At 38.6% G+C, this 25,923-nt stretch overlaps 1 protein-coding gene across 2 annotated transcripts in view; it reads right to left on the reverse strand.

Annotated features, from left to right (window-relative positions):
• plpp3 (phospholipid phosphatase 3) overlaps positions 1-24,321 on the reverse strand; it is a 38,598-nt gene extending 14,277 nt beyond the window's left edge. The window contains exons 1-4 of one of the 2 annotated variants that reach the window (XM_084090594.1): positions 23,720-24,321; positions 3,893-4,047; positions 1,100-1,380; positions 503-560 (exon numbers count right to left, since the gene is read on the reverse strand). In XM_084090594.1, the coding sequence (XP_083946720.1) occupies positions 503-560; positions 1,100-1,380; positions 3,893-4,047; positions 23,720-23,855 (630 nt within the window). In that variant the 5' untranslated portion in view covers positions 23,856-24,321. Of the gene's footprint in view, positions 1-502; positions 561-1,099; positions 1,381-3,343; positions 3,502-3,892; positions 4,048-23,719 lie in introns of both variants that reach the window. The other variant, XM_084090593.1, reaches the window with a different exon arrangement.
• Positions 24,322-25,923: the final 1,602 nt, after the last annotated feature.

Here is a 25,923-nt window from a genome sequence, read left to right on the forward strand (position 1 = left end):
GGGGCCCATGGAGATGCTGATTTAGATGCAGGAAGAAAGGAGGAGATAATAGGGCATTGCGTGTGAAAGGGAGAAAGTTTGAAGCCTTTGAAAGAGGCTTTACATACAGTGAGAGACTCCGGGGAGGCTGAGCGAAATCTGGCTTTGTGTGTATGTAAAGCTATATTGGGGATTCTGCATAATTAGTATTAAAAGAAGTAGAAGAGTGTGACCCATTCAAAAAGAGAACAAAAATAAAGCATAAGGAATGAGAGAGAAATGAAGGAAAACTTCAGAGAGAAAGGAAGTCTATACAGCTGCACAAATAAAAACAGGTGGAGTGTGTCCATCCGGGGGATGAACAAGGAAAATAACAGTGACCCTCACAGTCACCCTCAGAGGAGGGTGAGGGGTGATAGAGGGTCCCCTTCTCATACTAGACATAACAGTCATGAATGAACGGCTCTTTAGTTTAAAAAAAAAAAAAAAAAAAAAAAAAAACTATGGCAGTGCATGTACTTACAGCCAGGTACAGCATGGTGTACATTGAAAATGAAGCATGTCCAGAAAAGAAGGATTTCCTGTAAAGAAATGAATGAGCATTTAATCAAAATGTTCATTTTAATTTTAAAATAAATACACCACATTTATTTACTTGGGAAGTTTCTGCCATTGCGTAGATTTTGCAAATAAATACATAAACAAAATTCTCTAATGCTCACCAAATGTTTACGTTCACTTGAGACATAACCGACTGTATTTACATGAATACTCGCCAAGACGGGAATTTTGACACAGCTATGTATGTATTTGACCATTCAAGTGCAATTAGCCGAGACAGAGAACTGAATTGAACTGAACAGACAGTAATAACTCTTTTTAACATCAAGCAAGTCACATGTAAGTAACAGTCATGTGCCCTGTCTATTCTCTGCTATCTGCAATATGAAGTAGCCTATTAAAATCATTCAGATATGCACATCGCATTATGTACAAGTGATACATCGTGCAACTCTTATCTACAATATATGACATTTCTTCATTTCTTCCTTCCTTCTTTCCTTCCATTTTTCAACCAAAGCAAGGGAACCCATGTGCATGTGAGTGCTAAATTTCTCACCTGGCCTCTTGTACTCTGCTTTCATTTCCAGAGCAATTGTATTTAGTAATATATCCCAGAGAGCAGTTGATGGTAGAGTAGTCAGGCTGACAAACATCTAGGAAGTGCGGCCTCATCCGCCCAACCGAGACCTTGGCGATGTCTGTGAATGACTGGCTGACGGCGCAGCCGAAGATGAAGACACCCACTTGTCTGTAAAGGGCGGAGACATATGGGTTTCCCACGAAAGATTTGGAGCCCTGGTTCAGGTAATGGATCCTGTAGCATTCGCCAATCACGATCTAGAGAACGGTTCATTTTCAAAAACAAAAGATTACTGACAGCTGAGATTAATACTACATACAGCTTCTGTTCCAAAACCTAATGAAAGTTCAAGAGAGCATCATATACGTATATCTTTTGCGAAAAAGCCAATCCAACAACGGAGACATTTTTTTTCCACTGATCTTTGCGCAATCCAAGATGGTAGATGAGCAGAGATGTTGATTATAAATATATTTTATCAATACTCAAAACTATCAATCAAATTTTTCAGTGCAATGTAAAAAAGACAGATTTTACACGTGTGTGTTTATGTATTTTTATGCTTATTAGAGCATCAACACTTTTAGATTAGCAACATGCTAACAATAAACTTTATTGAAATAACTGAGTTGATCCAATTTGTGTGATGCTTGGAGTTGTTGCCTATGTATAGTGTTCCAAATTGTTCACTTATCATGTTCCATGATGGTTAGGATACCTATATAGACACTAGAAAGCAAGGCAGTTCACTAGGTTTTGGAACAGAGCTAAAATGACAGTAACATCATAAAATTAGGGTAAATTTGTGAAGTCACCACAAACATTAACATGTCACTGTATAATATCACAAGATTTCAGTGGTCAGGTCATGGACATGCAGGGTGAGGTTAGATGTACATGCAAAATTAGTTTGCAGTTAGGAAAGCACACTAATCAAAAAAGCAAGAAGAATTGAGTGAAAGAAATGAGGGAACGAGTAACATGAGTTATGACTGAGCATGGCCTGCCTATTGCTGGTGATATTTTAATGATATGGAACATATTATGTTTCTAAAGGTTATGGCTTTCATATGAGCAGTTAGAGCATGGGATTTTAAAATGGGGAGGTCTGCACCATTTGAAACCAATAGGACATAAATTAGAGAAGAGAGGCGTGGGCTATGAAGTACACAAACCATGCCTTAATGAAATATTTACTATCTCTCTCTTTTTTTCCCTCTTTAAACTGAAGTGGAACGCTGTTGTGTTGGTAGTGAAGAGTGGGGCTGCCTTCCCTGAGGCCTAACCAAACTAGGACTGGAGACACTGCTAATTAACTACAGCTGTGTGAGGGGTGGCCACACACACACACACACACACACACACACACACACATATATATATATATGCACACACAGCCCTTGTTTTAATCATGAGAATTGCTGAGCATGGGAACATGTCTACTTCAGACAGTAAGGCACGCATGACTCAATATAGGATCATGCCAGTGTTCAGGGGCTCGTACTTTAAGACCACTTCACTCATCTTCACTACTTTATTCCACAAGGGGCTTGTCTGGGATGTTGAATTTTTGTTTTGAGACAGTGTTTTGAAGTTTCACTGGTTTGACATTGCATTCTTTCTTGTTCTTTGTCCTACATGTGTCCTGCAGGTGATTAGGTTAATTTGTGAGAGGTTAACCCTTCGCCAGCTGTCACAAAATCTGTGAATGTCTACTAATTCAACACCTCAGCAGCAGTAGGGCAGTTTATTCTCTTATCCAGATGGATCTACACTCTAAATTTTTGTGAGTCTTTTTAACAAGTTTTTCATTTTATTTAGCTTTAGTTTTTAACAGTAACTTTGCATTGCTGTTTTTGAGAATAACTTTTTTGAGAAAAAAAGTCAAAAACACAAAAAAGAGCAATACATCACAAAACATGCAGACAAAAAAAGACGGAACAGAAAAAAAGAGAATGAGACTGAGACAGAAAGAGAGATAGAGATAGCCCTGACCATGATAAATCCCTTGATGTTGAGTTATTCAAATATTTTAAATGAAAAGATGGGATGGGGTGGACTGGTTAATGGATTTAAAGAGGATTATGGGTAGGATTCTTTGCTATAAAGTTATTTATTTCTACAGTTATTCTACTGATCTAATAGGGGATGAGGGATGTAGATGGGAAGTTTATATGAATCAGTGGTAGATTTATATGTATATATAAGAGAATAACTTACAGAGAGGATGGCAATTAGAATGCCAGCGGCACAGAGCACGGCATCGCTTATGGTGTCCCCGTTTTTATACGGGTACTGGATGGACTGGTCACTGCAGTAAAACCCGCGATGATACGGCTTGATTGTGCTAGTTTCAATTATCAGGAAAGGCAGGCCAGCTACAGCGAAACACACACACACACACACATAGAGAGAGAGAGAGAGAGAGAGAAGAGGGGAGAGAGATAAAGAGAGAGAGATTTCAGGTCAGTCACAGAAAGACACACGCAGGTAGCGGCACAGCACAGCATAGCACAGCACACGGCAACCGAGGATTATGGGAAAAACCAGGCAGGGGAGGGGGGTCTGACATGGTAGCTCGGTTTCTGAGAGAGTGCACGACTAAATATAGTTGATGTCTGCCTATGATTGGTACAGTGCACTAGCAGTTTCTGCTATATAACAGCTATAAAATATAATGACTCTCTCAAAAGACTTGATTTCCCATGCAGTCGCCCCACTCGCCTGGCCCCATGTCCCCTGTCTGAGGCCCCTCTGTGGGGCACTTACGCTGGCAATGGGCAGGAGGAGGCCCACGGCTGTCAGCACAGAAGAAGGCACAGTGCTGCTTTTATAGGCGTAGCGGATACTGTCGTCCGCGCAGTAGAACCCTCGCTGGTACGGCTGCACTGTCGATTTATGCAACACCATCGAAGGCAGCATGACTACGCAAAAAACACACACAGACCCCATAGGGCGTGTCATGATACACACTTACCTGAGAGGGCAGGGATGTTTCACATGACTTGTGCTCATGAAGCATAATATATAGTGAAAAATACACTGCAAAATCAGTATTCGTTTTTTGTTTTGTTTTTTTTGGCCACTGGCAATTTTCTTTTCTTGTTTTGAAGCATACTTCTGATTTATAAATGCTTAAAAAAAAAAAAAAAAAATGCCAGTGGAGTTGGAAAAATAAACTTAATTCAAGATATATTCTATGAAACTAAATATTGCATCTCAAGTAAACTGATCTTGTATAAAGGATTTTTTTAGATGTTTTTATTGTAAAAATATATATATACTGATTGCAGTGTAAAAAGCATGAAAGCTAAGTGCAAAAAGCCTTAAAACTAAGCAAAATAGCATTAGATGTAAAAGGAACAGGACGACTGAAGAACTGATGAAATGAATTGTAAACTAAAATCGACACCAACAGGCAAACTAGGAAGTTCTTCTAGCCTTTATCTAATCTTCTAAACAAAGCATTAGCTTAAAGTGCTGCTACTACAAGAGCCGTGTACACAAAACCTCACAGAGCACACATAATGTACTGTGTATCTAATACACATTGTCTTGAAGTGACAGTTTGCATGTTTGCTAATTAAGTAATTTGCGAAGCAGCACAATAGCAAGAGAAGATTCCCTTCCCTTTTGCTCGGGTTCAGTGCTATTGTCAGTGCAAAGTAGCTTAACAGCTAAAGACAATGCAGCCTAACGCCATTAAGCAAAGCTCTAACGCAAACAATACTGTATGTAGAGCTTCAGAGAACTAATTCATTACAGATAAGACCTTACAATGAACACCAAACCAATCAAAGTCTAGCATTCCATGTTTCTTTGGTTTTATAGGCTAGTTTTATTGAGGGATTCAAATTGTAAAGGGTAATGTTGGGTTTTAACAAGAACAAGGGTTATAGGTGCTTTTCAGAATTTTGGAAATTCGGGATCAGTGTGATTTGTTAAAGTCTTTTTCCAAACCTAGTGAGCCGTCTTGCTTCCTACATTTGCATCAATCAAGAAACCTGCACTGTAAAAAAAATAAAGTTGTTTAAACTTAAAAGAAAAGAAAGTGTTCATGCTGCCTTAAATTTTAAGTTTAGTCAACATGAAATGTGAAGGTGTACTTGTTACAACTTGGATATTTAAGTTGCCTAAACGTAAATTTTTAAGGCAGCACAAACACTTAAAGTTGATTTTTTAATTTTTTTTTTATTGGAACAATCACACAAATAACAAAGTTTGATTTTAGCATGTTGCTAAGCTAACAACAATACTTTGACACTTGTAAATATACAAAACATAAAATATGAAAAAAAGTATAGTTTGGGCTTAAGGATTTAGCCAAAACAAGTTGGAGGTACCATAATGTTGTTGGCTATTTGGAAGAACTTAGATTGGGAGTAAGGCCATGATGCTTTCTAGGTAGGCGGCTCACTAGGGTTTGGAAGAGAGATTGTATGTGGACATTTTGGAGACAGATTATATGGATTTTTCAGGTTCACTTGTGGTTTTGCTAAAACATTTTCATAACATTTTGGTTCATGTCTTGCTTCTTGAGAGAACTATAATGGAGACACTTTTTGTGGTTGAAAGCAAAAGACTGAAGACTCATGCTGAGGAGGGTTTCCCTTGGTATGGACAACAAACTACATGCACATCAGTTTGGTATGCATCTAAACCAGTGTATTTTTTCTTTAAGGAAAGGGATAGATGCCAGGCTGGGAACTCAGCCCAAAATGGCCGACTCATTAAAATGTCACACGTCCTGCAAAACACACGTCAGCTGTCATCATCTAGCCAACAGCGGGGAAAATAAATACATATTTTCAAATCAAAGCAAACTAAACATCAGACTCAAAGTTGTGGTGGGAGCTTTGAAAAGTTCCCCTTGAAGGATTGTAAAATGTGTGAATAGCAAGAAAAACAAAGCTTAGCTTACGCCGACCACCCAAATGTCTGGAATGGTGTTTGGAGCAAAAGAGAGAAGGGGGCGTATGGGTTTTTTGTGGTTGGTGAGAGAGGACACTGCATCCGTGGTGACTGATTCGTTCTAACACACACATACTCACACATACATATTAAAGGTTTGGTTTATTGTATGAATGTATATATGTAAGATCATACCACTGGGAACAAGCACGTTTCGAAAAACAACGTTCCTCGATCTACCCTCAGGGCCTCTTTGCTTTTCTTTAACAGAAAATCTACTTATTCCTCAACCTCCAAATACTTGGACAAAGTCTTAAGTGCAGAGTGAAATAATATTCAAACATGTTCAAAGGAACATCATGTTGTGGTTTTTAGACATAAGGTTGTGTACAACGTATAAGCTACTTCATTTACATGTGGTCAAACACCTCTGTCCTTTTTCTGCTTTCAGACGAATAAGCAATACTGGAATTAAAGGCTGTAGACACTTTTAACACCTGCAAAAATAAAGGGCTTTGGGAGTTTGTAGGGTTTTCTCACAGGTGCTTGAGTTGGGGACGGTCAAAGAAACTTGCTTAGCCAATTCGATCCCGGGGTTTGAGACTGGGTGGAGGAAATCCATGGACCTAGGGTATGGATGCAGAAACACATGCAGACATGGACGCACATTCCTTTTTGGCACTGCTTGTGATGTTTTCAGATCTGCTCTGACCACAAGGCCAAATACACTTAGAATGTCTGGAAAAAGCCAAGTGCTGGCGATCATATTTCATCATATGCGCATGCATGTTAACATACAGACAACGCATACCGTTTCTATTTCTGCCAGGGTGTGTGTATATCTGCATAAGTATGCAGATGGTTAACAAATTTGTTACATGTGTTCTCTTAATGTTGTATGAGATTTTGTTACTTGTTAATATCTATTTATATTTAAAGATTTTTTTTCTCACTGGAAAAGTAGACAAAAACTATGATTTATAAATCAGTAAAAAAGAAAAGAAAACTTTTGTAGTAGGGGAGATTAAATATGTTTTGTATTAGCTAAATAGTTCTGAAATGTGTGTGTTTGTGAAGACCTCCACATTAATTCCATGTGTTAGTGAATAGCCTTCTGTCTGTGCCCAATGATGTTGGCAGAGAGCCCACATCATGCCAGCACGCCGTTGTTCTACCGCCCATGTCATCACCACGAGAGAGGCCTAGTGTGCTGAGACTCTCCTCATTCTTCTCTTACTCTTTCTCACTCTTCAGCAATAAAGGACAATCTTCATTCCAAGAGACACAATCTGAAGAGCAGCTTTACTCAACACACTCAAAAAACTTGAAGGTAGACAAGCTGTTAAGTGTTGAGCCGTGGTGCTTATGTAAGAGACACAGGTTTGAATGTGGTCCATATCTCATCATCTCTTACAGACCATTTTAAGAGACCTAATATAAGAATTCTGAACATCTAGCTAACTTGTTCTGAAGTGCTTCAAACAAAGCTGATGAAGATCTTTCAAAGGTTTAATGCCACAAACCTGACAAACTGAGGCTGAGACAAGAATTAATGTTTTTTTTTTTTAATGTTTTTTTTATCTACTGTAACTCTCTCTACTTAAACTTCCTGGTACAACAGTAACTATGAGAGACTGAAAGAAAGAGGGAAGGGAGGACTGTGATCTGTGCGTAGTTAATTAAATTGAAATAAATTCAGTCTGATTCACAATGGACCCATGGCCACAGTTAAAGAGTGGTGAGTGGTGACCTACAGAGACAAAGAGGTAGCTGTCTAAATTAAACAGCTCTTATCAAATCCTCATGTCAGGGAAACCATGTGAAAAATATTAAAAGCTTGACTTATGCCAAACAGACCAATGTCCTTATCAAGACAAATTTAATTTACTCGGATTTCACCAAATTTCAATTGTGAAAGGCAATGTGCAAATTATACAATGACTTTTGTGGTTGTCAGGGTACCACTGTTATTCAGAATATGTGTACTGTTCTCATCTCAATGGGTTTTTCTCACAAACGTCTATTTTGTCTAATAAATGTCTAAATTGTAAATGAACGGTTATTCAGTGTTATTTAAATCAGTTACATTAGTATTGCAAACTTAAAAAAAAAAATTTGCTTTAATATTTGACAATTTTAACATTACTTTCATATATTAAACAAAGATATAATGAGGGAGTACAGACCGCCACCCCCCCACCCCACCTGGTCAGAGAGTTTGTCATGTGGCTCTTTGCCACTGGGTTCAGTGCGTATGAACTCTCCATTTAGTCTCTGACTTAATGCTCAATATGAGCGTAATGAAAAACAATGGGTCCAAAATCTATTGGGACCGAGCGCCACGCATACACCAAACACACTCACAAAACAATTATGAGTGGGTGGTAGAGTGGTGCATTGTGGGGGAAATTTTTCTATTTGCGTTATCAGATGTGGGCATGCAGCCTTTCTGCTCTCAGAAGGGGAACGGCTAGACACCAGTCAGTCGCTACTGGCAACCACTGAACCAGCTCTTCACTGAACCACAGCTGCTGATAGGCCAGAATGGAAATAATTTCTAGAAATCAATGTTTATGTAAGAAATGGGATGATTCTTATTGGAGACAATTGACTATTGGTGGCTGGTTACACAGTCATAAAGCCTGGAGGAAAAATGTGTTTGTGTGTCTGCTGCAAGATTACATAGACAGATATTTTGTTCACTTGCAAAAATGTGTGAGAGATTGTGGCATAATGCTTACAGCTTTGATTGCTTTTTTTTTTTTTTTCAACTGGGTCACGGCCACTAGAAAAACGTCACTGGAAGTAATGCAGTCTGACAGAACCACACAATGTAAATCCAAACTTGTTAAACAACTTATCAAAGATGAAGAGTAATTTCTGTCACTAACAGAATTTCAAAAATTATCCCCCATATGCCATTGGTTATGTCAAAAAGAAAGTCACACCCCAATCTAATGCCACTGTTGTTAAACACCCATTGTTGCTGTCTGGCTGATCGGATTGTTCAAACAAACAATTTTCTGATGGCGCAAACCTTAAAAAAAATGATTTGGTATAACTAGACTTCTACCTATTAGGTAGGCTATCTGATGCGGAACCTTAAACCATTTGGACTTAAGCAAACCTGCAGTAAGAAATATCTGAAATGTTTGACCTTTCCTTCAAAGCTTCTTGCTCGAAAGTAAGTAGTGGTAATGACTGCATGATGGGGTGAAAGTGAACTGCATTGTGGAGCAGAAGCAGTGAATGACTATTAAAGACCGATCTGTCATTGTTGGGACAAAGATTCACTGGTGAAAAGGAATAAAGCTTTGTGAAGAAATGCATATTCAGGAAAGGCCTTCTCCTGACAGGGGCCCTCTGGCCTCCAACAAGGAGTGCACTCAGAGGTCCTAACTCTGAGGTGTCAAAACTCTCTTTTGAATAAACTTTCAAAAGCACAAACACAATAAAACACACACATTTAAGTGCATTAGATACACAAAGCAGAACCAACTTAGATCAGCAGTAAAACAGGAGGTAAGAACACAGATGTAGCGTGACTGTGCATGTGTGATGGAGGCCTGAGGTAAGCTAACAAGAAGTAAAAAAATGTAAATGTGGTGGAAAGAATACATAGAGATACTCTGAAATAGAGACCACAATTACCACAATACATTCTAGCCAAGTCTCCATAATGTGAGACCCTGTCATGCGTATCAAGTCTTCCTGTAACTAGTGGGCAGAGATACCACAAAACAAATGTCACGAATCAAAGAAACGCTTAAAGGATGCAAAGGGAAAGGCCTAGTCATATGATGTAAGCTAAGCAAGGGTGTTTTACATGCTCTTTATGAAAGTTTGCATGAGCTTATCTGCCAAATTGCTCATTGACCCCTTGAGTCAGACAACACCAGGCTTTAATTACATAACTATACATTAAATAAAAGAAGGAAATGGTTTTAGATAGATTGTGCAGGAAGTTGATCCATGAATGGCACCTTCTGGAGTTTTAATTTACAGTCAACATTTAGCATCTTGTGAAACGTGTGCCAGAACTAAGATGTCAAGGTTTGGTTGGATAGCATAGCTAACATCATTAGCCAACTCAACTGCCTTTGAGATGAATGGGAATCCTAACATATCTTTCTCCAGGTATTATAGACTTCCTTGGTCAGAACTTTGTTCTCAGCACTTCAGGTTGTTTTGTAACTCTTGGCTGGAGAACATGTTGGTCAACACACCCTTGAACATGTAACCTGAGTCCCAATTAGACACAAGGAGTCTGGGGTGAACTTGATTCATAACAAACCTGATATGAGGAAAGACCTTTCCAACGTTTTCAAACTACAATGGCAACAATCAGGACTACACCTTGAGGAAACAATGCACACATGACAGTATGCAAGAAAATAATCATTTTAGATACAAGCATATCCTCTGAGGCCACTACGGGTGACGTGAGGGTTTTTTGTTTAGTTCTCAGCTCCATTGATGGCTTTATCATTGGTGATCTGCAAAGGGCTTGTGGCCAGGGCCTTCACACAATGCGAGAGCCTGTGGAGGATACAGAGTGAGAGAGAACGGGCACGGTAACCCCTGTGGGAATCTGTTGAGAATGAGTGGCTCACTGCCAGCTCTCATGAGACTCTCACTGGCTGAAAGACTGAAGCCGAACACAAAAGAGAAATCCACCCCTGCTGGGAACAAGGGAAATGTAAGAGGAGGACTTTATTAATTACTGGGAGAAAGGTAAATGAGGGAGGGAGACGGGGCAAGAGGAAGTGAGGGTGGCCATTGAAATCTAATGCAATGCTACAGCATGAAGCACATTGTATATTTAGATCAGAGTGTGTGTGGACAAAGGTCTATAATACCTGGAGAAAGCTTTATCAGCAGTTGTTCAGCTGGCTCAGGACCCTCTGGAAGTCGTTGATTTGAAATTTGCCAATTTTGCTCACAGATGCTCAGTTCTAGAGGCAATTACTTATGAACCAAACACCTAAACCGTATTAATAATTACTCTATAGCAGCAGGAAATTGCGTCATGACAAATCGGATGTGGTGCCTTATTACACCACAAGAATGTACAAGCGCCCAAACATTTCACTAGTGACTTTCCCAGAGTTAAGCACTGATCTAAATGGCACCCTAACCCTTTGCGGTGCTCCCCTGAGTCTACACTAGCAAAAGTGTGCATTGAAGCACAAAGCAACAAATGGGACACCCTACAGCTTTGTGGACTTAATGGCATTCCAAGAAATGCAAGTCCGCAAGACTGATCAAGTGTGCCATTTGGGACAGGGCCTTAGCATAACTTGGTTTGTATTTAGTAGGGCCTACATCCCGAAGCCATGCTAACCGGTCAGACCTTGACCCCTTGGTGAGGACATGCCATTTATAAAATGTTCTGCACTTGCTCACTGGAATGAGAACGCCCTGTGTGGGATTCTTCAGAAGTCAGAGATACATTTCAAACTTGATTGACATTTCCGAAACACACAAACATATCCATTCTGGCTCCCAGACACATATACCACAAAACCCACCCAGACTACACACTAAAACACACACAAAAGTACACACAGGGAGATTAACGTTCTCTGTCACCTTTGACCCATGAGCCCTGACCTCTGGAATGTGTGGTCTGGTCTCAGTAGCACCCTGCACATTGCCTCTCTTTTGCCCCCACTGTGGTACAGAAGCAGTGACCCGCACACTAAACCTATACCCATGACTTACAGATATTCATGTCAGAAAGAGACTATTTCTGATAAACAGAATAACACGGTCCGATACAGATCAATGTAGTTCAACCCAGACATACTAACCCCATTTCCATCTGACCTACCCAGTTAAATCATCAATACTAATAATATCTGTGTCTATCAGTTCGCCCACACTATACACTGCCTACTTTTTGTGCAGTGTGTATTATGTTGTCTCCAAAAAGTTGGCGCAAAGTAACAAAACTGCAGCTAATCTGAATATGATTAATCATTCAGCTATATGAAGCGCAATTTTGGACCAACAACATTTCACCTTGGCCAGAGGCACTCTGTGCAACATAAAAAACAAGAAATTGACAAATTGTTTGTCACTTATTACAGGACCATTCTTTACTACATCATCCCTGGTTAGGACAAATTTGGAAGAAAAACCGACATGTGAATGTTTATTTTGTTTATGTCAGAGACTTCACTGTGTTTTTCATTACTGTATGTGCGAGGGACCACTGCTGTCACTGTGTTCTCTGCTATCTCACACACCAGCGCCGCTCAGTTAGCTTTGTCTATGCAAGCTGCTGAGGTCAGCAAAGCTGTGCTCATTGGCAATCCTACCTTTCTCACTCTCTCAATACATTAGATAGGCTCTGGGGCAGGGCCCCAGTTCAAAACATGTGCTTACGCACAGCAATTTTTACTCACGAAAATCGACGCCAGGGTCATGCCTTTTCACATGGGCATCCGAGTGGGCAGCCTTTTGGGGGCCTGATAGCACTGTATGCAAAACACTAGAATTGTGTCTGAAATTGCACCTATACCCTTACATAATTCACTATTTTGAGGTACCAATGTACACTAAACGGCTCGGGAAAACCTACTGTGAGGCTCACGCCGAATGAATTTGTGTCTCGGCAGATGGCGTCCACAACCTTTCTGGCCCTCTCAGTGTTCAAATTTGCTCACTTGTTTTCATTCACTCTTTCAAGTGGACTACATTACACTCTTAAAAAATAAAGGTTCCAAAGGTTTTGGTTCCCCTCAGAACCGTTCAGTGATCAGTTCTTAAAATAACCATGTTTTCTAGGTTTAAAGAACAATATAATAGTCTGAAGAGCCTTTTTTTCCCCCACTATAAAGAACCTTTAATGCAGTGGAAATGTTCCATGGGTGTTAAAGGTTCTTCATGGAACAATCAATGCCAATAAAGAACCTTTATCTTTAAGGGTGTATACAGGGGAAGATTTCAAATTCAGCATAGGGCTTTGTTTCAGTATGCATACTTGTGTACAGTATCATAACTTTCAGGTGAATGCATATCGAAAAATTATGTGTCAGCTTCAACCCTGCATTCCTCTGGACTATACATTAACTGAAAACCTAAAAAGAGAAATCTATTTCTGTCGCGCAAGGGGTTGTGGGTAACATAGCTGAAAAAGAAGATATACTGAAAAAGTTATCATCCAAGCCCCTTTAGCTTACTAGCTTTAAAATACTGATTTGGGATGCAGTAATTCTTATCGTCAAACGTGTTTACTAGAGAAAAATTATTAACAGAGCTTCAAGACAAACTGTCTGTGTGTTTAACAAACATTCCTGAAAGAGACGTTTATTAAAATTATAAATATATAAACATATCACCCATCAAGAGTAAAATCACAGTGCACAGTGGCGTAATGAAAACGTGTCAAAGCTACTCTGTAATTTAACCTTTTTAATCTCTTCCCCACGCACAAACAGCCCCTTGAGGAGACCGACAAACAATATATTTCACTAAAAGAAGACATGAGGACACATACATTGAATTTACAGTGGTTTCTTCTAAGAAAATAAGTGTTTCTTTGTTTATTTATATCATGTAATAAAAAGGCCTAACATGTCAAAATAAATGTCTAGAGATACCACTAAATCAAGCAGCAAAGAGCCCTAAAAAATGTCAACTCTGCCAAGTGTGTCACGTTCTTTGGTAGGTCTGTTTACTTTGCCTTTAGGTGCACAACTGCTGGCCAGTTTCCTTAGGTCAAAGGTCAAACCCAGCTTTTTTTCTTCTCACAGTAGAGCGCAATTAAACAAATGAACATCAACTATCTGTCTGCCTCTTTTTTTGGCATTTACCGAGGCCAATAAAACATAATAAACCCCTGTAGCTCAGGAGAAGAGGCTTCTTAGGACCGCAGGAGTATTCCTTTTCTCTCCATCAATCCTTTCATCCCCTCCGCCCACTTCACAGACCCTGGAGTCAGTGGTGTGTCATGATCCTGGTTAACCTAGGCCACCACAGCCTGCCGTGAGCATCTTCATTGGGGTAGAGCCCAGGAACTGCTCCCATCTCCCACCCTGCCCTGGAGCTCAAGAGAAAGACCCACCATGGACTTAACACTACAACCAAAGTATCTGAAAATAGCAATCTACACTCTACCACTCTAGTGTGAGAGCTGCATTTAGGCTTTTGGTGTGGTGTGTAAGAGAGTAAGATCATTGAAACTGTCTAAATGTGTTTATTATTGTGTAGTTTATGAGTGAATATATATATTGACACGTCCGTGTAAGCTACACATCTTATTGTGGGTGTGTGCTTCTGCAATGAGACAGTAGCAATAACAGTGAAGGTGTAAATGATCACAGCATTGTTCTGCTCCTACTCCACCCACCAGGAAACATCCCAGAGTGAAAGAAAGACAAAACAGCTCTATAAACGTACAGACACACTGAGGCAGTGATACATGTGTGTTCATTCATCATGTATCAAGTGTTTTACTTGCAGAGAAAGGAAATTATGGGGAGAAGAGGGGAATGGGATTGGGAAATGTTGCAAGCTAGACTCAAGCTAATATTCCCATATGAGTTCAGTTGAATGCCCGAACTACAATGCCACAGATCCAACATCACCAAATGGACTAATTTTAACAGCATTTAACCCAATTGCAATTATATATATATATGATTTATATTTATTTATATATAATATAATATGTATTAAGTATTTTTTTTATTTAGTAATTTTGTTTCATGCTCTTGTCATTTTTTATTAGTTTGTTTTCATCAAACATTTCTGTTTTGCTTTAATGTATATTTATCGGGTTTTAGTAACTTAAACAAACTTTTAATTTCAGTTAGCTGCCAAGGCAACATTTCTAAGTTTTTAAGTTTTTCATTTAATATTTTATTTAATTTAACGAAAACTTATTTTTAACAACATTGCTCTATATAAATGCACTGAAATGAGTCATCTGCTTAAACAGCACATATGCATTTTATTTTTAATTAATATGCTAATTTGATTTACATCGATCCCTCGTAGCCCCACCCTTCTCCCCCTAGTTTTTCAAGATATTACACTCTTCATCTTTAAGAAATCAAGTTGCAATGCTTAAAGGCCGTGTTGCAGGGTTAATTTTTCAACGAATTTGTGCAATTTACTTGTTGGTAATAAACATTTAAACTGTTATCCATTGTATTTTATGTTGTTGGGTATCACAAAATGGAATATAATACGAAAAAGTAGGTACTATCTTACAGCGGTTTGCAATTCTCCTTTCCACCACAATGCATTGCATTATTTCACGTTGGGGAGAGAATTTAATAAAGCCCGCCTTGAGAGCATTGAGAGTGACTAGAGAGACGAGTAACTTAGTAGACGAGACGAGAGTATTCAGATTATAGATAAATAGATAAATACATAGACATAGATAGACAGAGAGAGATAGAGAGATAGAGAGATAGAGAGATAGATAGGCTAGTATAGAGAGAGATAGGCAGACAGCCAGATAGCATAACGTTAGCATATATAGCTAGCAGCTAGTTAGATACATATATAGAAATATATAGTAGGTAGATTGACAATGGTGAACTACTGTGTTTGTGCTGAGTGTAAAAACTCTGGATGCTGAGTGGGGCACGTCACATCTGGTCGCTGGGTCAGCTCCTCGACCAGCGACAAAACGCACTCACTTCCCTACAGCACAAGCTTTCTAACGCAGTTTCCATGGGACGGCACCGCCGGCGCTCACACAAGCACCTGCCAAACACAGCGACAGACACGCGGCGGCTACGGAAGAGATAAACGCTTAGAAACGCCCATATAGCTAGCATGATGCCTTCTATTTCTAGATGACAAAGACAAAGTTTACCTGTAGGCTACTACGTCTACAACACTATAACAAAGGTTAGCGGTACTTATCTGAACTAACATCATGATCACTTCTACTAGATATAAAGAAAACGTTGATTTTTCGCTCGGTGCTATTCAATGACAGTAAAAAAAAAAAAAAAAAGTGCCATTAGTGCACTGCTGCTCATAGACTATTTTTTACTCTATGGTAGACTAGCTCCAGTGCTCATTGCTGTGTTGCTAAATGAACTCACCAGGACACTTCACCAACTCTCCACTCATTCTCCTCGGACCATGCATTTAATTATTAAGTATTTACGACATTGTGGTGGCGTTCAATTGCGTTTAACTCGTAAATACGATCTATACGAGATGACTTGAACGCACCATAATACTAGGCTGAGGCTACCTTTCCTCCACTTCTCCCCAACGTGACGTCATCACACCGAATTGCGTAAAAAAAACCCGTTAATACCAAAAACGTAAAAAACTGGTCTTTAAGACCATTTTTATGACATTTTAAAAATGATATACATATCTTGAGTGATTTATGTACCCATTAATCGACAGTGGTGGTTAACCTGCAACATGGACTTTAAGAAAATTCCTTCTCTATAGGGGCACCAAACTAAAACCAAAAACCACATTAGAGCTATATCGAGTATTATCCATCACATTAGAATTAGCTTTGGTGACACAGGTCTCATTAGCATATGAATGCGCGAAGGGTGACTGCCCTTTAAGGGCCAGCCAGGCTTACACTCAGGAATGCCAAGCACCCAGGACTTAATCCATATGACCCAGAAAAAGTGAAAGAGCGCTTGTCGTGTGAGGGTGGCTGAAGTCACCCTTGGCCCTTCGGTGCTAGATGAGATGCCCACACTGGATTTAAAGAAATCCCATTCCTGAAAACATGCACACACTCCAGAAAAAATCCTGCAAACACCCTAGAATTATAATCAAGCTAAGCGAACTGAGGATGATTGTTCCGCTGTGACAGCTACAGCTGATGTGTCCCACGGACTCCTACACACACAATGCCTCGTTTGCTGAAACAATAGCTAACAGGATACAATATAGACTAGTGAAAGGAAATAGACTAGAATTACACTGAGAATAAATAAACAAATCGTTTGTGTGTTTACTCATAGAGAGGCTTACAAACCAGCAGGGGTTCCTCATACTTGATTCCACACCCCTGAAGATCTTACGCTATTGTTCTGAGCGCAAACAGAGAGCCGTAAACTGATAGAGATATGCGGCTGCTGATCACAGAGAACAGCGTCTACACTCTGAGGAATTTAGTGACCGTAACGAAACCGAAGAGTGTGTTATCATGAGTACACAATCCAAGAGACCCTCTGGATGTAATAAAGTTATACCCGACAGTCTACACACACAGTCTAAACAGCCAGCTGATGGTCACTCATGCTCATGTCTGCCTGTCTAATTGCTACCTACGGCAACCCACTTCGTCGCATAAACTCTACAAGCCTGTAATTAAATCACATGGCAGCGACCTCAAAAACCAGCCTCTCTTACTCACACACACACACACACACACTTAGACATACACAAACACCCTCGCAGGTTCTTGAACAAATAGTCAAAGACATTGTACTGCACATGTGCACTTAGACATACACAAATACAGAGCGTGGGCACTATGTTTTGACAGCGTCATTACTAGCGGTGAAGCCGAGGCAAGGCGAGGCAGTCTGTGACTCCATCTGAGGCCCAGATGACTCTACTGTACTCCAAGAGCACTCATATGGAAACCATTCCTGCATCACACTGTAACCCTCCAGCCTTAATGCTGACTATTACAAAATACAGCTCCCTCAGGAGCCAAGAGACTCCTAACATCACTTTCCAAAGATCCGTAGCAGCTTCTCATTCAGACTTCTGAAATCCTGTTTTAAGTATCAACGGACCCAGCTTGATTTTTAGTTATGGCAGAGGTGTTATTTTATCGTCTAATATGTCACCTCATTACGTAACATGCAGAAACGGCCATTTCTTTTGTCATTTTCTTGATGTAAAGTGGCTGGAAAAAGCCACAGAGGACCGATCTGCAGGAAGGTTGTCTGAAATAAGTCTCACTAAATGTCGACTTTCTATCCAGCTCTAATCTTTATGCTTCAGGTTATCATTGGACAAGATGCCTAGCAGTCAGTCAGCATACATGCTCCAGTATGTTGAGCCGTGGTGATCTTTTAAACAACTTGAGTTGCGTAATTTCCGAATCTCTGGCAAACCAGGGACCACCAAGCTAGATTTTCTTGGTAACACTTTATAACAACTTTGTTGTCTTTGTAGCTTTTCATTTCTTAAACAACCATGTAGGAAGGCACATCATGGCCATATTACAGGATGACAGTGTCCAGATTCATCAGGCTCAAAATGTGAAAGAATGGTTGGGAGGGAGCATGAAGAATCATTTTCACACATGAATCGGCACCTCTGAGTCCAGACCTTAAATTCATTGAAAGTCCTTGGGATGTGCTGGAGGAGACGTTACAGAGTTCTGGACTCTTGCGTTGTCAATACAAGAACTTGACCAAACATTGATGCGTCTCTTGATGGAAATAACATAAACATTTATTTCCATCAAGAGGTGCATCAATTTTTGGTCAAGGTCTTGTATTGAGATAAGAAATACATCTATAAACATATAGTAAAAAATGTCTACAGACCAATGTAACTGAAGTATTGGAGGAAAAGTGTAAAAATGAGCGACCGTTCCAAGAGGACTAAATAGAGTTGCTGAAAAGAAGTGCAAAACACATGTAAACTATTATAAACGGGATGGGGAAACATTGCAACAGAAGAAGTTAATGGAGCACTACTGCAGGAGGACTCCATCAGTCCATCTGACTGACAGCTACGGCAGGTCAAAGTCTTTCCTGAACGCCATGTGGCAGCTTTAGACGGTCTCCTGCAATTACACCCTGCGAATGAGAGAAAGAGGGAGGCTTTGGGGCTCAGGGAAACGATGTCGAAAAAAACTGGGGGGGATTACATTTCACAGCACAGCTGGCCACACCTAGGGCAAAGAGTCAGAGCGAGGGAGGGAAAACAGGAGAGCGGCCTAGCGAGACTACCTTTTCCTCTTCCCTCCCTTTCCTGAGTTTGCCCCTGCATACACCGACCGAAAATTATACCAGATGTCACTTCAAGAGTGGAAGCCGCCCTCGGTCTGCGATGAAGAATTTGAGAAATTCTGGAAAATATTTATAGAGGTGGACCAGACCTTCTCAGCTTAAGAGGTGGAGGTTAATGTAGTCAGACCTAAATGAGAGAGACTCCCAAAGGGTTCACTGGCACTCCATAACTCTACCATCGCCCTCCTGGAATGCCACGGATAAAGGAGAAGTTAAAAGCAGCAGCTAAAATTGACCAGAAATCATGAGACCGAAACCTTTTCCTTCACTTTGATCTCCAGAGTCAGGTCGTTCACACATTGTTTTAATTCAGGGTGATTGTTGACGGTGGTGATATCTAGTTTTTAAGTTGAGTTCTCATTTCCATTCCAACAAGTAAACAAGAAAACTCTTTTAGAATTGATGCCTCCCCAGAGAGGTACCAGGAAGCAGCTTGGTCAAACCTTTCAGACCGGCAAACCGGATTAAATGTCACTGGTAAGTCAAGTATGCTTCGCATCTGTGGGGTATGAACAATGAGCACACGAACAAGCATTTCTACTAATCGCTAACCAAGCAGAAAGCACCAATGTTATGTGTTGCATATTAGGATGAATCTCACTAAGCCTGTCAAAAAGAGCAAGTCCAAGTCACCCCAAATTCAAAAAAGAAAAGAAAGAAAAGAAAAAGAAAGTCAGATCAATACATTTTTTAGGCACTATTTTGCAAGACAATTATGTTCATTTCCATTCCAACTGGCATTAGGGTAATGCAAAATAAATAGTGCTGGGCAACGATTAATCGCATACAAAATAAAAGTTTGTGTTTACATAATATATGTGTATGTACTGTGTATAATTATTTTGTACATATAAATACGCACACATATGCATGTATATATTTAAGAAAAAATGTGTTATTTACGTATAAAATATTTATATTTATATATAATATAAATTATGTGTACATGCATATGTGTGTCAAAATAATGATACACAGTACACACACATATATTATATAAACACAAACTTTTATTTTGGATGCGATTAATCGTGATTAATCGTTGCCCAGCACTAAAAATACATTTAAAAATAAAATAAATAAATAAATAAATAAATAATTATTAAATATTACAAATTATAAAAATATTAACAAAAGTATAAAATAAAAAAATATACATTTTTATATACTATTTAATATATAATGGAATACATTAAAATGTTATAATACTAATAAATAAATATTTAATAGTATATTACATGATTATTATTATTAGATATATATTCAAATATAAATAAGAATACAAAAAAAAATATTAATTTGTATTTAATTTTTTCCAATTTAATATATATGATTTAATATATTGTTATATAACGTATAATGTATAAATTGCAAAATACAAAAAATTCACATTATTTCATATAATATATTATATATCAAAATTAATTTTTACATTTAATTTTTACTCATATACATATTAACACATATCAAATTTCTTTTTTCTTTCGATTTGGGGGCAATTAAAACCTGAATATGTTCTTCATAAGATTCAAGTTACGGTAACAGCCATTTTTATACAAGCAAACCCGACATCTCGAACAGTAAAGCCAGTGCGGATGAGAGAAACAGTCTGGGTGGGTGTTCGTGTCTGTATGTAAACTATTTCAGCTATCAGTGGCATGGGCAGGAATGTGTGCGACCCACCACCCCAGACACCCTCGGGTGGGGGTGACCGTCAGAGACACGCCTCCTTCCCGTTACTATAACTACTGTATGCTAATGAGCGGAGCTGCAGCCTCTCTGCTTCATCTCAACAGGAGGTAACGCTAAACACACAATCCGTCTGGCTGCTTTTTAAGCTTCATTAACATTCATAATGCATCAGACACACTGCAGATACAATGCACACAGTGATAAACTACTAATGAGCAGGAACAAAAGCATCGGTCCGAGTGTGGATGCACTGCATGTGTAAACACCAACCGTTGAAGTGGATTCGAATGCAATAAAACAGACAAGCGAGAGCCGAGGAGGTTATCAGCTCCGTATCTGATGCGGGAGACCGTGAGTGTGCAAGAGAGAAATCCAGGGAAAGGGAAAGAGATAACACACTAATCTACAGATCTCCACAACAGATGGATCTTGAAGTGCCTGATCATTGGATGAACCGCAGCTTCAGCGCTAACAAAGCCCATTCACTGGGAGACATTCTTCAGCCATCCTTTTCAAATGAGTCTCCTCTCTTTCACATAAACCCCCCCTCCCACGATCACCAAAAACAGACCAAGCCCACTATCTTAAACATGACAAAGAGCATGTTTGTTTATGTCTTCCTTTTGAAGCACGGCGAATTTAGTGAATTCGTTACATGCGTTTATGCGTCTATATAACAGAACATGTGTCGTTTTGGTTGCATTTAAAAGAGGCCGTAAAACATGCACAGGAAGAGCTGAGGGTTCGTTTTCATTTACGATACGGCGACGAAAGGAAGTTATTAGTCACCAAACTCGCTGTAAACTTCTAATTTAGGACCGCCGTTGGATCAGTGATATTCCTCCTCTCCACCTGCTCTAAAGCGACATGTTTAAGCCATTCTACTTCGCATTCCTGGGAACAAAAGCAGCGGGACTCGTTCTGCCCCTAAAAGCGGGAGAGAAAGTTGATATGATGCCGTTGCTGGAGTTAAATGAGGCATATGCCAGCTGGCGGGGGGTTGGAGGGTCTCTTCTAGAAGAATGTGTAAAGATGAGGGCTGAAGTTTGTTAATCCTTCCATTCTGAAGGAGGAGGGTTCGAACTGACAGGCTTTGAGGAAAGATGAGAACCCGACGCTGTGATGGTTTCCAGGCATCTGAACCAAACGAGACAAATAGGGCACCTATAGCGAATATACTGACTTACTGTAGAGGTATTCCAGGTACAATCCCTCTGGAGTTATCGAGGGTTAAATGTATCGCTCGAAGGCACAATTGTGTTCGACTATTGTGGGTCTGAACCTAAAACCTTTAGGTTACCAAGTGCACATCTTTAACCACTATAGGCAACACTTTCATCAAGCTCCCAATGTCACGCTGAGCTGGTGAAAGCTGTGAATGACAGCACATCGAAAACTCACATGCTTTCCTTTTAACCCTATAAAGCCTGGTTTACGAAGTAGTAAAAAAAAGTGTTTTGGTTGAATATCATATTTTGATACATCAAGCTTTTATGGCCTAATATAGTATGATATGGGAGAATATGAGAATAGAGCTCATGCTTGAGGAGGAAAAAACACTTATTCAGAGGCTTGAACTGAGCAAAAAAATATGCAGTTTGGTGCAATTTCTGATATTTTCAGTGCTAAAAAGTAAGATGAAATTGTGTGGCTCTAAACATATAATGCAATGCAATACAATGTAATAGATATACAAATAAAAGTTCCTCTAAAGCTTGATGTATCACATTTTAGCATGATTTTTCAAAAAAAATTATGTATGGATTAAGTAAGTGTTATATATAAAATATATACAAATCAGTAAAGATTTCATAGCAAAAAGACATGTAATAGGACCTGAAATTGTATTTGTACAAAAAAAGTATACTGTCAATCAAACGACAGACGGCATGTGGTAGATTGAGTACAACGTTTTCGAGTAAAGTTTTGAATATGTTGATAATTTAGAGCCCTTGGAAATTTGTGTATCAAGTATGACACAGTAAGCTTTATAGGGTTAAAGAAAATTGGAAAGAAAAGACATGCGCCTGAAAGCAATTTACAGATATCACTGTGTGTGTATGTATGTCACGGTCAGTTGACTGTACTGAACTTCAAATCTAAATAAACTCTGTCATAATAAACTCGTCAGATCCAAATCAACTGCACATGGCTGTGATGGTCTGCCTAAAAATCGACTGCATCACAACTATAAAAAGCTGTGAACGTAAAGACATGTTTACAGAACTTGTTTTGACTACAGATGATTCTGTAACATGTAAGTGATCGGTTAACCATAATAAGCATGTTCATATGCCACTTCAAAAGATGTCAATAGGGCGCAAAAAGGGCCACAATAACTCCCTCCTTCATCTGATGAGTGAGAAAGGTCTCATTAAAGCAATCCAAATAAGGTTTCTTACACAACCCATGGAGAAAAAACAAGTGGGTTTACATCAACAACAGTGCCAACTTTGCCCATCCTACAGGCTGTGATAAGAGCCTGCAACGGTTATTCTTCTGTTTACTAAGATACCAGTGCAAATTATGAAAAACAATTTATTATCTCAATAAACAGTAGTTAATTTTATTCAGCTCACATAATCTCCTATAGATTAACAGTTAAACAGTTAAATTGTCAACATTTATTCCACCTGGTGCATTATGCTATACAAAACAATGTACTTTTTATGCATTTATATAACTGTACAAACTTTTTATTTTATTTATTTATTTTCTAACATTTTTATTTAACCTTTAGCTTAATATTGTGATCTCAGTTACTGCAGAATGCTGTATTTTTGTACATTTTGTGATCAAGTTTGAGATGACTAATAAACAGACAGATAATACATACATATTATTTATATATATATATATATATATATATATATATATATATATATATAAATAATATGTATATATATATATATATATATATATATATATATATATATATATATATAAAAATGGTTCATTGATTTTAGACATAATATATGCATATTACAAACTTTTTGTGTGTTGGGACACTCACCCAGGACTAGGCAGAAGATGTCTAGTGCTATCAAAAGTTTCCTCTTGCTGTTGTCTACGCCGTTGTTGTTTAACGTGGATGTTCCTCCGTTTCTTGTTTCGGGTGCCATCGCTTTCTCATACATATAGTTTTGCATTTGAGAGAGTTCCTCCAGTCGTCTTTCTCCTTTAAAAATCCCAGAGATTCACTGCAGCGGTTCGTTTCAGTGGTCTTGTCAGCAAGGACGAGTCGTATATAAAGTTTGAGAGAGTTAAGTGTCCCGGCTAAAGTGGGAAGACGTCCTGAAAAGTCAATGAAAACAATGAGTTGTCCGTGCAATCAAGTCCATTCAACTTTGTCCAGTGAAAGAGCAGTCGTGTTGGGTCGGTTAGTGAGTTCTGAGTGTGGTCTAGTTCTACTCTACTTGAAGGTTTGAACTGAGAGCGGCGTTTTAAAACTAGGAGATCAACTCCTGTTTATGAATCCTCCTTTGGTCTCCACCTCCTTTCCTCCAGTAAGCGCTCAGCCCCCTTCTCCTGTCCCGAGCCACGCTGAATGAAGCCCACGGCCCTTCAGCACACACTCATTCACTAACCCACTCACACACACATACAAACACACACAACGAGCTGCAACCGCCCCTAGCGGCCACTGCTGGAAACACATCGTAACCACCAGACCAGTTATCTCATTCACATCAGAAGAAATAGGAAGAGGGTTACATTGACCAGTTAGAATGTTTTTCTTCCTCTCCTTCTTCAGTAAATCATCCCTTGATATTCCATGTTTTATTCATAAATCTTATATGTGAGTAACACCCATTATGCAAGGTAAAAAAAAAAAAAAAAAACGTAGTATTTTGACTCACTCATTATTTTAATGGATATAGGCCTAATAATAAATAAATGGATACATTTGTTTTGTGACCAATTTTCAGATTGTTTCAGTTTCACATTTTGTGTGTGTTAAATTGATGTTTTTTTGTTTTTTTGTTGTTGTTTTGTTTATTATAGCCTACCATTTATCCTGGTGTTTTTCTGTAATCCAAAACACTATAAGAACTCTAGTAAATCTAAAAAGCAGGGAAGTTCTGCAAAAGAACTAGTCGTTAAAAACGGAAACTTGGAAGAAGTTCATCTTTTTGTAGGACAATGATCCCACCCACAAAGGTTAGATTAACATCTGACTAGCACCAGAACAAAGAGGTATGGCTGGTCGACAATGAGCTCTGTCAGAGATCTGACCCCCAATTCAATGGAGGATCTGAGACTCTAGAAAAGTGTGGTGCACAAGGAGCATTTGACTAACCTGCAGGAAACCTAAAAAAAAAAAAAAAAAAAAAAAAAAAAACGAAATAATAATAATGCCACAGTATGTCAAACTTTGTAATTTATGTTATAGCCTATATCCTTATATTGTTGTAATATATTTATTTTCTAATATCTGTCTGATCCAAAAAAAAAATAATAATAAAAAAAAAAAAATTCTACAATATAAAACAAATCAGGTCTTGGCAACTCCAACTCAGCAGTGATGAAGCATTGCCATCTAGCGGTGAAAAGCATGTAACACACTTGAAGTTTAGACTTGCTACAAAAATTACTTCACATTTTTTTTATAATCTCGGGCCAAATAATATTAATATAACAGTAATAACCTTTTGCAGTTGTGTACGGCCTATTGGTAGACTTTACACGAGAGCGATCCATGAAAATCACGGAGGTAGCCTAAATTAGGAAACAATTTTCTCCATTAAATACCTTTAATTCTGCAGTATCTGGTGATTTTGACTGCATGATGTGCACATTTACTAATACGTAAATAAATAATACATTAAATACATAAAGAGACCTATTTACTAAATTTGAGTGCAATTAGCCTACTTACTATTAACTATTAAAACGCTATTAAAAGTATTATTATTGTTATTATGTTTATTATTTTAAAAGTTAATTTTATGTTTTCATAATCATCTACTGATATAAATAGCCTAAATACACAGCTGTGAAACGTTGCTGTTTAAAAAGGTAATTTATATATATACGCCTTTCTGACAGAATTCAAGGGTTCATTATAGATAGATAGATAGATAGATAGATAGATAGATAGATAGATAGATAGATAGATAGATAGATAGATAGATAGATAGATAGATAGAGGACATTGTCACATTTCCTTAAAATATGCGTATTTATTTTAAGCGATTTTATTTAAGCGTATAAGAT

The sequence above is a fragment of the Abramis brama genome (assembly GCF_963993115.1).
Source record: "Abramis brama genome assembly, chromosome: 18".
NCBI lineage: Eukaryota > Metazoa > Chordata > Actinopteri > Cypriniformes > Leuciscidae > Abramis > Abramis brama.